At 41.3% G+C, this 12,715-nt stretch overlaps 1 protein-coding gene across 5 annotated transcripts in view; it reads left to right on the forward strand.

The window, feature by feature from the left end:
• Window positions 1-12,412, forward strand: part of znf319b (zinc finger protein 319b) — a 41,658-nt gene extending 29,246 nt beyond the window's left edge. For 3 of the 5 annotated variants that reach the window (XM_078400494.1, XM_078400493.1, XM_078400492.1), the window contains one exon: window positions 1,267-12,412. In XM_078400494.1, coding sequence (XP_078256620.1) covers window positions 1,373-3,142 — 1,770 coding nt within the window. In that variant the 5' untranslated portion in view covers window positions 1,267-1,372 and the 3' untranslated portion in view covers window positions 3,143-12,412. The remainder of the gene's footprint in view (window positions 1-1,266) is intronic. The other 2 variants (XM_078400496.1, XM_078400495.1) reach the window with 2 other exon arrangements.
• The last annotated feature ends 303 nt before the right edge of the window (window positions 12,413-12,715 follow it).

Below are 12,715 nucleotides of genomic sequence, written 5' to 3' on the forward strand. Positions count from 1 at the left end.
TCTCTCCTGAGATGCGGCCTGACCCGCTGAGTTACTCCAGCATTTTGTGATACCTTCGATTTGTACCAGCATCTGCAGTTATTTTCCTACCAGTTAGTAGTCATTGAGGATGTCGTTGAGCCAACAGGGTGAATAAACAAAGGGTGTGACGAGACTGCAGCAAATGGGAGAATGCACTATGCATAATTGGCCCGTGAGATGGTGATCTGGGTTTCCAAAGTCACAGTTCTATCATGCATTAGCTGCCAAGTAACATTGATATTTTGCAATGGAATTCCTCCAAAAACCATGGTGTTAAATGAATTTGTTGTTAAAACCACAGTGACTGCCCTCCCAACGTTATATATTGATTATTCAAATATGGCTTGAGATTAATAATACATCTCCCTTGGCCTTCTCAACGATGCAAATGTATTGATATATTCACGCAAAATGTTTTTTCCTGGGAAAAGGGTTCTGGCTGTCTACGATATCTATGCCTCATATAATTTTATATACTTCGAATAGGTCTCTCCTCAACCTCTGACATTCCAGAGAAAACAGCCTAAGTCTGTACAACTTCTTGTTATAGGTAATACCCTCTAATTCAGGCAGCATTCTGGTAAACCTCTACTGTACCCTCTCCAAAGCCCCCACATCCTTCCTGTAAGGGTAAGATCAGCACCGCATGTTAATGCTCTAAATGCGGCCTAACCAAAACCTTATAGAGCTGCATCATGACTTCCTGACTATTGTACTTAATGCTCTTACCAATGAAGGTGAGCATACCAAACATCATCTTTACCACTTTATCTACTCGGGGAGCTTATGGTCTTTGACCCCAAGATCCTCCTACATCAATGCTGTTTAGCTTCATCTACTTTTTCTCCACTCATCTCTGTAGCTGATCTATATCCCGCTGTATGCTTTGACATCCTCGCCTCAATTATCATTAATTGCTCTGTAGATGCTCTTATTTCTTTCTGCTGCCTTGGGAAGCTCTGAAAGTTTTATGTGGTAATCAAGGCACCATCCACTTCATCATAGAATGGTATCTAGAGTGATTGTATTGATAATTTTAGTTTAGTTCAGAGAGACGGCATGTTAACAGCCCCTTTGGCCCACCATGTCCTTGCGACCAATGATTACCTGTACACTAGTTCTATCCTACACACAAGGAACAATATACAGAAGCCAATTAACCTACAAACCTGCACACTCTGGTGACTTCTGACATTTTGCAAAACTTTCTTAAAAACTAATTTAAATATTTTGCTCTTTTTACAGATTAGACAGACTAAGACACCTTGCCCTGTGTGGAATCAACACAAGTCTGGGATCAAGCCCTCTGCTTTATGTTCGGAAACAATTTTCCAATGTGAGCCCATTCAACATGACTGAATGTTGGGAGGAGCACTCAGCCGCCCCACCTCTCGTGGAGAACTGCATTCCCCAGAGTAATGAGCGTTCCCTCGAGTTTGCAATTGTGTTCCCGGCCGACACAGCCCTTCAGCAACATCAGCCCTTGTCAGCTGAGTGCTCCCAAAAATGCAATATGTGTGGCCAGACCATCACACAGCTATCTGAGCTTCAGCAGCACCCGTGCTTTCTAAACATGAATCGCTTCTTCCAGTGCGCCCAGTGCCAGAAGACCTTCAGCCAGTCCACTGACCTTTTGCAACACCAGTGCGGGCAAGTGGAGGAGAAGCCCTTCATCTGCCACATCTGCAAGATGAGCTTCTCCCAGCTGCTGGCGCTGGTCCAGCACCAGAACGTCCACAATGAGAACAACCCCTTCAAGTGCACCATCTGCGGCGAGAACTTCCAGCAGTCGTCAGAGCTGTTCCTGCACCAAAGGGCCCACATTGAAGACCAGCCCTTTGAATGCACGGTCTGCAAGAAGAAATTTAAGGACTCATCCGAGCTGGTTGCCCACCAGCAGTTCCACGCGCCTGAGAAGCCCTTCAAGTGTACCGTTTGCCAGAAAGGCTTCAAGAAGTCCTCACAGTTAGTGCGCCACCAGTACATCCACGGCGAGAAACCCTTCAAGTGCTTGTCCTGTGAAAAGTCCTTCCGCCATGCCTCTGAACTGCAGAGGCACCAGAGGGTGCACACTGGGGAGCGGCCCTACAAGTGCACGGAGTGCGACAAGACCTTCAGCCAGTCTTCGCACCTGGCCCACCACCAGCGCATCCACTCGGGCGAGCGTCCCTATGACTGTAGCGTCTGCCAAAAAAGCTTCAAGCACCGCTCACACCTGGTGCGCCACATGTGCGTGCATGCTGACGAGGACATGTTCAAGTGCGTCATCTGCCACGTGGGATTCAAGCAGCCGGGGGAGCTGTTGCAGCACCAATGCACGACGGATGGTGAACGTCCGTACAAGTGCAGCCAGTGCCCCAAGACCTTCAAACGCGCGTCCTACCTCCAACACCATCAGCGCGTCCACTCGGGTGAGAGGCCTTTCAAGTGCACCACCTGTCAGATGAGCTTCAAGCAACTGTATGCGCTGGTACGGCATCAGCGGACCCATACGGGAGACAAACCCTACAAATGCACTGTGTGCGACAAGGGCTTCAGCGAATCCTCTCACCTCCTCTACCACCAACACATTCACACTGGAGAGAGCCTCTTCCAGTGCACAGGATGCCAGAAGGGCTACAAAGACTCCTCGGAGCTCTTGCGACATCGGTGTGCTCGCGTGGAGGGCAAGCCGTTCAAGTGCACTGTATGCCAAAAGGCCTACAAGCGCGTCTCTGCTATGCAGCTCCATGAAGCAACCCATGTGGAAGAGCGGCCCTTCAAGTGTAATGCCTGTGAGCGGCGCTTCGCGTGTTCCACCGAACTGGTGGAGCACCTGTGCCGTCCGGCAAAGGAGAAACCCCTGAAATGCAGTGACTGTGAGAAGCGGTTCAAGTACTCATCAGACGTGGAGCGGCATCGGCGTGTGCACACAGGGGACAAACCTTTCAAATGCATCACTTGTGACAAGGGCTTTAAGCAGAAGGAGCACCTGATAAAGCACCAGAATGTCCACGCCAGAGAGAATCAGTGTAAGTGCACATGGTGCGGGGAGAGGTTTACAGAGCTGAGCTATCTACAGGAGCACTGCCTTCAACACACAGCGGAAAACTCCTTTGAAGGGTCTGCTTGTGGACAGTGATATATTTTTTTGCTCCGGAAGTCTGATCTAAGCTAAGCTTGTACAGAACTGTGGTACAGATAGATTTGGATGTTAACAGATGGTGCTGGTCCTCGTGGCAGAGTCAAGTTTCATGGGCTTTATGTGATGTATCCATTAGAGCGTCTTGGTCCTCCATCCCTCTATAAAGTCTCATAACTTTGCTGATACCAATAGATCTTGGTTATCTGACTTAGGATTTATCCAACGATAAAGTTTACCAACCTTTAGACTCTCAAAACTAAAACAGGGCAAATCAGCAAGTGGAGACGCAAGAGCAAATAGCATGTGCTGGCCAGTCAGGTGCGAGACGTGTCGGATGTATGTGACGAGAGTTCACATACCTCTATCTTAATATCATTCTTGATCACGCCAAACTCTTTCCATTGATCTGTATACCTTATAGTTTAGCGATCTGGATTTTCTCTTCTGCCTGTCCTCTGCTGAAATGGATAAGCTGGTTGTTAAAACTAGTGCTGCGATGCAGTTATTTGTGTGTAATGACACTGGAGAGCATCTTCCATTTCTCCCTGACCTCGGTCCAACATTGCTTTGCAGATTATGTTGCAGCTAGCCTTCTGTAACTTTCACCTATACACAATGTCCCTTCCTCTCGTTAATATTTCATGCACACAGTGACCAAATAAAACTACCGGTGTTGGAATCTGAAATAAAAGAAGAAATACTGGAAGAACTCAGCCTGTCAAGCATCATCTGTGGAAAGAGAAACCAAGTTGCATTTTAGATCCAAAACGTAGACTGGGTTCTCTTTCCATTGATGCTGCTTGACTGGTTGAGTTCTTCCAGCATTTGTGTTTTTCTTAGGGAATTGGGAGATTTGTTTTCACTAATATGAATCCAAAAATGAGTGTGAACATCTTTGTTGTAATAAAACTAATGTAGAAAGAACCATTAGTGTGTTTTAAGATTGCAGAGTTTTAAGGTTTGGGAATATATTTCAGCACCATTGTTTTCCTACAATGGCAATAGTGCCATCCTCTCATGCTGCAAAGTCTTTCTGTGTAAGTGTTTGATCACAATCAAAGATTTAAATTTTTTTGATTTAACTTGCTCTATTGCCCTCTGTTTAAACTTTTCTAGTAACAAGGATCACAGGCCACAACTGAATTCATCTTCACCCTGGCAATCTTCATGCCCATAGTTCTGTGTTTACTGTTGAATTTAATGATCCACTTTTCCTGGTGGAAAGTTCCTTTATCACAACTCTTTGCGTAATGTGAACATTGAAATCAATGTTAATATGTTTAAAAAAAAAGGTATTTTACTATATCTTGAGCTACCTACAGTCATTTGCAGGTTATTCTTTTCCATTCTCTGACCTCCATGCCAAACAGGCTTGGAGGTTAAGGCAGCATCTTTCTACCAGGTGCCAGCCAATGTTGCTGCACTGGTGGCTATCAGGAGGTGTGTTAACGTGGCTTTGAGCTATGCCTATTCGCTATTGTCAAGTCCATGGCCTTTGTGCATTCCCATAGAAAACAGGATCAAGAGACTTAACACAATAATTTGAATGCACAATCTACATTTCTATGGTAAGGCATAGCTCCAGCGTCCTGTGCAATTGCACTCATCTGGGTTGCACCTTAAAGCAAATATGTAAATTGCCTCACAGCTGGCTTAATAGTTCTCAAGCAAAAACTGAACTGAAATATTTTCTTAAAGGGATTAGATTCCTCAACAGTTGTCATTAGAGTGAAAACTTATCGGCGGTTGAGTGTTTTATTATATTGAAACCGATGAGTTAAATGGGAGCTTTGGTTTGGATCAGGTTAATAGGTATGCAGAATTCCTCTTAATGGCCATGTACTGATGAGACCTTTGTGTCTCTGGCCAATAAAGGTGTTATCCACCCATTGACTACAATAGTTGAGCATTGTGAATTATTTTCGGAATTCTATTGCAAATGTGTAATTAAAAATAGATTTTAATTTATGTATTTTAAAGTAGCTTGAAAACTAGTGTTACACTTTCACTGCTGCCATCTGTTAGAACATGAGTTCTGTTTGTTTTTATTTTTGGTTGTATCAGCTTCGGTGACAGTAAGATGGGTTTATGTGCAAGTCTTTCAAGAGCGCTAGTTTTAACTAGTATGTTTGATATAAATCTCCAAGTCATATTGGAAAGGGAACCACAAACAGTTCTTTTTATGGGTATTTTGCCATTTCAACGTCTACAGTCTGAATATAACACAGGATGGATGTGAAGTTATGGACACAGCAGAGCTCGAATGCGAAGTCTCCCTTGCAAATGAAGCTGCGCCACAGAAAGTTGGGCAAGAAGTCAGCCAAACGTGACCTATCACCTTAAATGACTGCAGTCTTTACCAAGGTGGACTTTTGATGAGAAGAGTGGTATGTTTTTGCCAGTTGAATCAAGGCTGTTGTCGTTTTGTATCATCTCCATTTTGTAAGCACTAACAGTTTGCTAATGCAGATGCTAAAATGAAAAGCAGATTAATAAAAAAAAAGAGTAGAATTAATACACTGTCTTATCAAAATAGTTTCAAGCTGCCTATAGGATGTCTCCACGGTTCCCAGTGTTTTTTAGGAATGTAAAAGAGCCGTCTTTCCTGCTGTTGCGCATGGCTAATTGCAGAACATGGGATTGTAGATAATCTACGTCCTTGCTGAGTGTAAACAGAGTATCTGATTGTAAGGTTTGAGTAGGAAACGGAGTGCAAACTACAGAGCATGTTAACTCTCAATTCTGTTGTTTTACCATTGAATATTCTCCTACCGCAAGTGTGATGTGTTTTGAAAAGAAGTGTCACAAAGTTTTTTTAAATTTTATTACAAATCTATTTTATTTTGTCTGGGCTACCATAGATACAAGATGACAAGTAATTTGCTTCCAGGTTTCAGATGACATCATAAATCAACCAGTGATCAATGTAATCAGAGCCCAGAGAATGAATTGCAGCCTGATACTCTTGCCACTTGTCATTTTTTATTAATATACATAGTCTTAATAAAATTAAATCAATGCTAATGAAATTTAATGGCGTTGACTGATATGATTACTGTAGAATAACATTTGATGTTCAAGTAACCTTGCTGTTTCAATGAGAATAGTAAGAGAATTGATTTCAGAACCAGTTGTGGCGATCAATTACTCTTAAGCCATAATGTTAGGTTTGAACCATAATCAAGATTTTCAATTTTTTAATTGTAATCATAATTATCATCAGTTTTATTATTGTCCTAATTGAACTGGTAAATAACAAGGAGATGTTGTAACTTCTGTTCACAGTTGCTTATTGGTATCACAGTCAAGCTGATTTTTCTCTTGGTTCCTATTTGAAAATGTTATTTTCTATCATTTCTCTTCCGATGTAGCTATTTGACAGACTCCATATGAATAAATCTTACCAGGAAGCTCTATCTTTAGCCATACCAATCTCTTCCTAAAGATGGCTGAGTCATCCTTGATCCCAGCTCCAGATCCCAAAGCAATCTCCATTAGCAATTTTCATTTGCTTTTTCACATTTGGGTTTTAAAAGAATGATGACAGGAAGTCATAAATTGTCCTACAAAATATCTCCTATATAATGCATCTTTACATATGTTCCCTTCATGTAGTCTCTGGAACTCTTTACTGGCTTGTGTATATGGGTGTTTTTATTTAATATGTTTATGTTTTAGTTTCAATTCATTCTCTCCCAATGTTGAAGAATTTGAATTGTTGAGTGCAAATCTGAAAGAAATGCTCTGGCAATGAATTTAGATGTTTGGACAGTTTTCTTTAAGGTTTTTACGGGAAGAAGACTCGTGAAGAAATGTATCCTATTTGCATCTCCTATACAGATCTCGGGTGAGACGTTGAATATACTGACAAATCCTGTTGTACACTTGTACTGATTCATCCACTCCCTGCTGGACCTTGTGCTCTGATTTACACCCAAGCACATTTGATTGGGGAAGGTCAGGATTTCTTCAACCTGTTGGCATTGGCAAATGCTACATTGTAAAAGCCATTGATGGTGTTTTGTTTTATTTTCTCTGTCGTAGATCTCCTTATGTACATGAAGTCTGTGAAGTCACCTGAACGGGGAAAGAATCTTGCCAATTAAAAAGAAATTCAACTTGTTCTTCATGGGACATTTGACCGAAGTTTGTGTTTAGAACGCATTCTAACTTTTGTTAATTGCATGCAACTCTGTTACCAGGAATGTTTTGGTTTTATTTTGATAGACCGTTCACCTCTACTGTGACAGCAGAACTAAGAACAATTACAGCCTTCTTGCTTCAAAATAAGACATTAATAAACTGATTCAATAGGGAAATACAGCCCTCCAGTTGAAATAAATTCTTGTAAGATGAGCTGATTGATTATCCACATATCAATCCTAACAGGTAAATTTCCCATGTCTGAAGGGTGATTGATGAACGACGCAATCTATTCTGACCACGAGAAGGGTTATCTATAATCACAGGGCTACAAAATAAAATGCACATACATTAGAAAAACGAGATTTAGCTGACAAATTACATTTGAAAGCAGATGTTTATCCACAGCAACCTCATGCAAGTATACATTGAAACTACATTACAATGGGTATGGAGGAATGAACATTAATTAAAATGATTCCTGCGTATTTTCACAAAAGGAACAAAACAAATCTAGTGCCCTTTTGATCACCATAATGATGATGGGAAAAGTTTGGGATTCATCATTAGAATAACATCTAGAAAATGTAGAAGCAGTGAATCCAAATTTAAGGCCATGTTTGACTAATCCCATTGAAGCATTTGCAGCAACGGAAAATACAATATATGTAGAGTTGCAACAAGCAGCAGAATTAAAAACAAACTAGTTTTAAAACAGTAAAGTAGGAAGAGAGGAATTCAAATTAGATTAGCAAATGATCAGTGGTATTGTGTGCTGTTTATAAATGGTTTGAATGTTAAAATGTACGGAAATTGTGGTTGAAAGTTAGAACAAGGATTGCTTCAAAACATGACATTAATAAGCTGATTCAATAGGGAATAAAGTAAACATTAATGTTTAACTGGCAATTCATTTTGGTAATTAGAATAAAGAAGTGTAAGGAGAATGAAGAAGCCTTTGATTAGAAAGGAAGTGGCTGAAGATAGATCTGAGGGTAATGGGTACACTAATTGGGAATCTCAGGAATTACTTGCATCCCATCCAGCTCTGAGGAGTGGATGATGTGCATGTGAATTACTTTAATTTGAAATGGCCATTGCACAACAGCAACCAGTAGGACTTGATGGAGTGAGATTTTGATGCAGTTTTTTTTAAGGTGGTGCCGTTTGAGTTAGTGAGTTCAATTATCGATGTTAAGAATTCTGTAGAGTCTGGAATTGTTCCTGTGGCTTCTCTGTGGATTGTCACCTTGTCACGTTGGAGAAGCTTGTGTGGTCCTGAGATCCTGAGAGCGATGCCTTCTGGAGCTATGCTCCTGGTAGGGTCACCCATGGCGGCACGGTCGAGGGGGAGGTCCCTGACAAAGAGCAATCCAACCAAGACTTCAACGGTGAAACAGGCGGAGGATGATGGCTGACTTTAGTGGAGCGTCACAAAGGCTGGGAAGGCGGATGAAGGCTGCAGCAGAGAAGGGTCTCCGGTTGTTTTGGATTCCATGCCACTGGATCCTGACCCAGATCCGTCAAGGACCGTGTGGTAGCTGTCTCTACACCAGTCTCCCCACGTTAAACAAAGTCATGCACAGGCGTCCTCCATGAGAGGACAGTCATACTCGTTTCGAGTGACCGCAGGTGATGATATTCCTGTAGATTGGAAGGTAACAAAAGTGACCAGGACTATTCTGTACAATTTTGGCGCCATTATCTATTCAAAAAACTTGCCATCGAAGGAGTGAATGAAGAAGCATTGGATTGATTGCAGGCAATATGTCTTGCCAATGTGAGGATGGATTGAATAGACTTGGCTTGCATTCTCTAGAATTTAGAAGAATAAGAGATGATCTCATTGACTCTTAAAGCAAAATTTTTCCTTAAAATTTTGTGTGTGGATGCGGGAGCATATTTCCCCTGGGTTACCTGTCAAGAACCAGGGGTCACAGCACTGTGAATAAGATATATAGGTCCAAGATGAGATTTCTTCAATCAAAGCGTTGAATCTTCATACTGCTCTGCTCTAGAGACCAGCAGAACTTTGGTTAGGAAATTCCGACAATCTAGAATTTTTGGTTAATGTAGAAAATGGAATTGAGATGGTTCATCATCATGATCCTGATGAACGGCAGAGCAGGCTTGAATGGCCAAGTGGCAAACACGTGACCTTATGTTCAGTGACGAGTTCAAGATATGGAGAACAGGCTCAGCTGAATTGATTTGTACACGCCCACATGTATATATGTTAAAGACACGAAGTATGCATTTGGACACGTGCACCATGTTGTACATTTTGTCCTCTTTGGTTCTCTCTTCCTCCATCTCTCCCATTCCTCTAACTGTCTCCTTCAGTCTCTCTCAGCTGCTTATCTTTTCATCCACCTCCTTTACCCTTTCTCTTGAGTTCACCTGCTTTTTTTCCTACTGCTGACTTCCTCCTGTTCTCTAGTTGCCAACAGTCAGCTATTTATTCTTTTCAAGGTTTGCCAATTGCTCTTCCAATCCACCACGCCTCAACCCCAAGATTGTGGTCTAGCCCAGAAGAACCAAATATACAATTTAAAAATTGGCGACACACGGGTTAGTAAAATGAGAGGCACAAGACGTTGTGGGTGCTTGACTTTAGGGCAAAAAAAAACAAGACAATCTTCTGGGTAGATGTTTCTGGCAATTCTCCACTCTGCATAGACTCAGTAAATCTGTTTGAAATGACTAGTCCTTTCCCAGGCAATTATCTCCCCTTAATCAAGACTCTTCCATTGGTGAAAACATCTATGCTGTCAAGACCTCTTGGGATTTTGCATTCCAATTATGCTCACCCTCATGCTTCTTGTCTCATATTGCAGACCCAAACTTTAGTGCCTCTCGATAGGGCAAACCTCTCCCACAAATTCATCTAGTCATTCATTTTTGGATTGCCTCCAATGCCATTACATCTTTTTTTTTGTGGATAATTGGGCCAAAACTTTAGCTTAGAAATACAGTGTGGAAACAGGCCCTTCAGCCCACTGAGTTCACACCGACCTGCGATCACCGGTACACCAGTTCTAGCCTGCATACTAAGGACAATTTACAGAAGACAATTAACGTACAAACCTGCATGGCTTTAGAATGTGGCTGGAAACCAGTGCAGCTGGGGAAAACCCACATGGTCACAGCGAGAACGTACAAAACTCCATACAGACAGTGGCCGGTCAGAATCTAACGTAGGTCTCTGGTGCTTTAAGGCAGCAACTCTACCGCTACACCACCGTGCTGTCTCTGTGCATAGTATTTCAGGTGTGGCCACGGCAAAACACCCAGCATTGCTGTGCTGTTCCTCCAGCAGTTTTGACACTGGTTAGTAAGTTTTACTTTTTAAATAGTGAGTTTCTCTGCATTGCAATTCTATCCATGTGGAAATTGTTAAACTTCTGACCACAGGGTGTGCTGTAAACAATCCTAATATAATAGAATTAGAACAAATTAAGTAGAGACTTCAGAAGAGATGCAAAAATAATTTGTAAGAATTCCAAAATTCTTGTGTATCAAGAAAGAAGAAATATGATGATGCTCTTTAGGAAAATAGATTGTGAAGATATTTGGTAGCATTAGCATACAGACGTTTAATTTGTAAGTCAAGACTATGACTAAACGTTGTAAATAAGTTGTTCTCCGACGGTGGCGCAGTGGTAGAGTTGCTGTCTTACAGCGAATGCAGCGCCGGAGACTCCTGACTGCGGCCGCCGTCTGTGTGGTGTTTGTACGTTCTCCACGTGACCTGCGTGGGTTTTCTCCGAGATCTTCGGTTTCCTCCCACACTCGAAAGACGTACAGGTATGTAGGTTAATTGGCTGGGCAAATGTTATTAAAAAAATTGTCCCTAGTGTGTGTAGGATAGTGTTAATGTGCGGGGATCGCTGGGCGGCGCGGACCCGGTGGGCCGAAGGTTCTAAAAAAAATTAAATGTCAGGAAAAAGTTGCCATATAGACCAATTTTCTTCTGCACATTAATAAATATTTTTCTACTGCCCGCACAATTGTATTCAAAAATAGGTGTTGAGGAATGTTGTGACCCTGTAACGGATAGAATTATTTTGAGTGATTGTAAAAAAAATGGCAAATGGAGTTTATTGTGAGAGTGTGAGGTCATGCACTTCAGTAAAAGGAATTAAAGAATGAAGACTGAAGAAGAGTCCTGACCCAAAATGTCGTCTGTCCATTTTCTTACACAGATACTGCTTGGCCTGCTGAGTTCCTCCAGCAATTTGTTTTAGAGTAGATGCTGAAATGTTTTCACCTTTGGGGAAGTCTTGAATGGACTCTCAAATATCATTGCACGGTATTTAGTTGTAGGACTGATCATTTCAAATGTGTCTACATAAATTTCTTGCAGGGGATAGTGAATTGGTGGAATTCTCTACACCAAAGGATTGTGGAGGCTGGATCATTAGTAGCATTTACTGTGGAGGTAGATGCGTTTTTTGAAAGATTAGGGGTTTAAGAAGAGGAACTGTCATAGAAGACAAGGTCAGCACAGGTCAGACATGATTGTATTGATGATGTTTCATGGTTGGTGGAACACCATCGCAGTGCTCAACCAGGTGGCCAGTTTCTGGCATATACCTCATAATACTTTGAGTGTGGTACTCCCTCAGTACTGGGCTGAAAGTTTGTGTTGGATTATAGTCTTAAAGCGTGATACAGGATTAAACTGGACAGAAATATTATTAATCAAGTCAAGCTGAAATCCAATATTAAAAATGAGCTGGTGTTTAAGCACAAAATTAAAATAATTCTAAATAAATGACCAAATTCGTTCTTTCTGTTAAACAAGACTACGGAACTCTTAGCTGTCCAATTCAATTATTCATGCCTAAATGATTTGGATATTAAAGCTAGGTAATTTCCATTTAGTCATCAAAGGTATGATAAGTTTAGAGTTATATTTCTATTTACATTTTACTTGTAATTTAAGCACATTGGATTAGTGTTGGAACGCAGGACCAGTATATGTGGTCTTTGGAAACTGTTTGCATTGTTGAGCCTGGCCTCCTTTTCCATTTTATGCTTTGTAAAAATGTAATTACTGCTAAAATCTGTCCTGTCCAAATATTTGCAACTGAGTAATTCTTATAAGTGTGCATTCTGTGTGTTAGCCATTACATTAAACAAAGTGTACTCAAGATTTTATAAGATGAGGACTCCCATCTTCATTAGTCTTTCATATGGTGTTTCATACAACACTGTCAGACTCTCAGTTTAGGCTAAATCTTTGATTAATCAGTAAATAATTTACAATATGGCAGAAGATAAGTACAATAAAGACAAATGGTTTCTTAAAAGTTAAATATCCTTTAGTTTCTCACCCAGTCCAAAAACGCAATGGAATTGTACACCAGAAAATAAGACAAGATCAAGGTTCCTGTGTCACCCTCTATTTTTCAATCAGTCCAG

The sequence above is a fragment of the Rhinoraja longicauda genome, chromosome 6, assembly GCF_053455715.1.
Source record: "Rhinoraja longicauda isolate Sanriku21f chromosome 6, sRhiLon1.1, whole genome shotgun sequence".
Classification (NCBI taxonomy): Eukaryota; Metazoa; Chordata; class Chondrichthyes; order Rajiformes; family Arhynchobatidae; genus Rhinoraja; species Rhinoraja longicauda.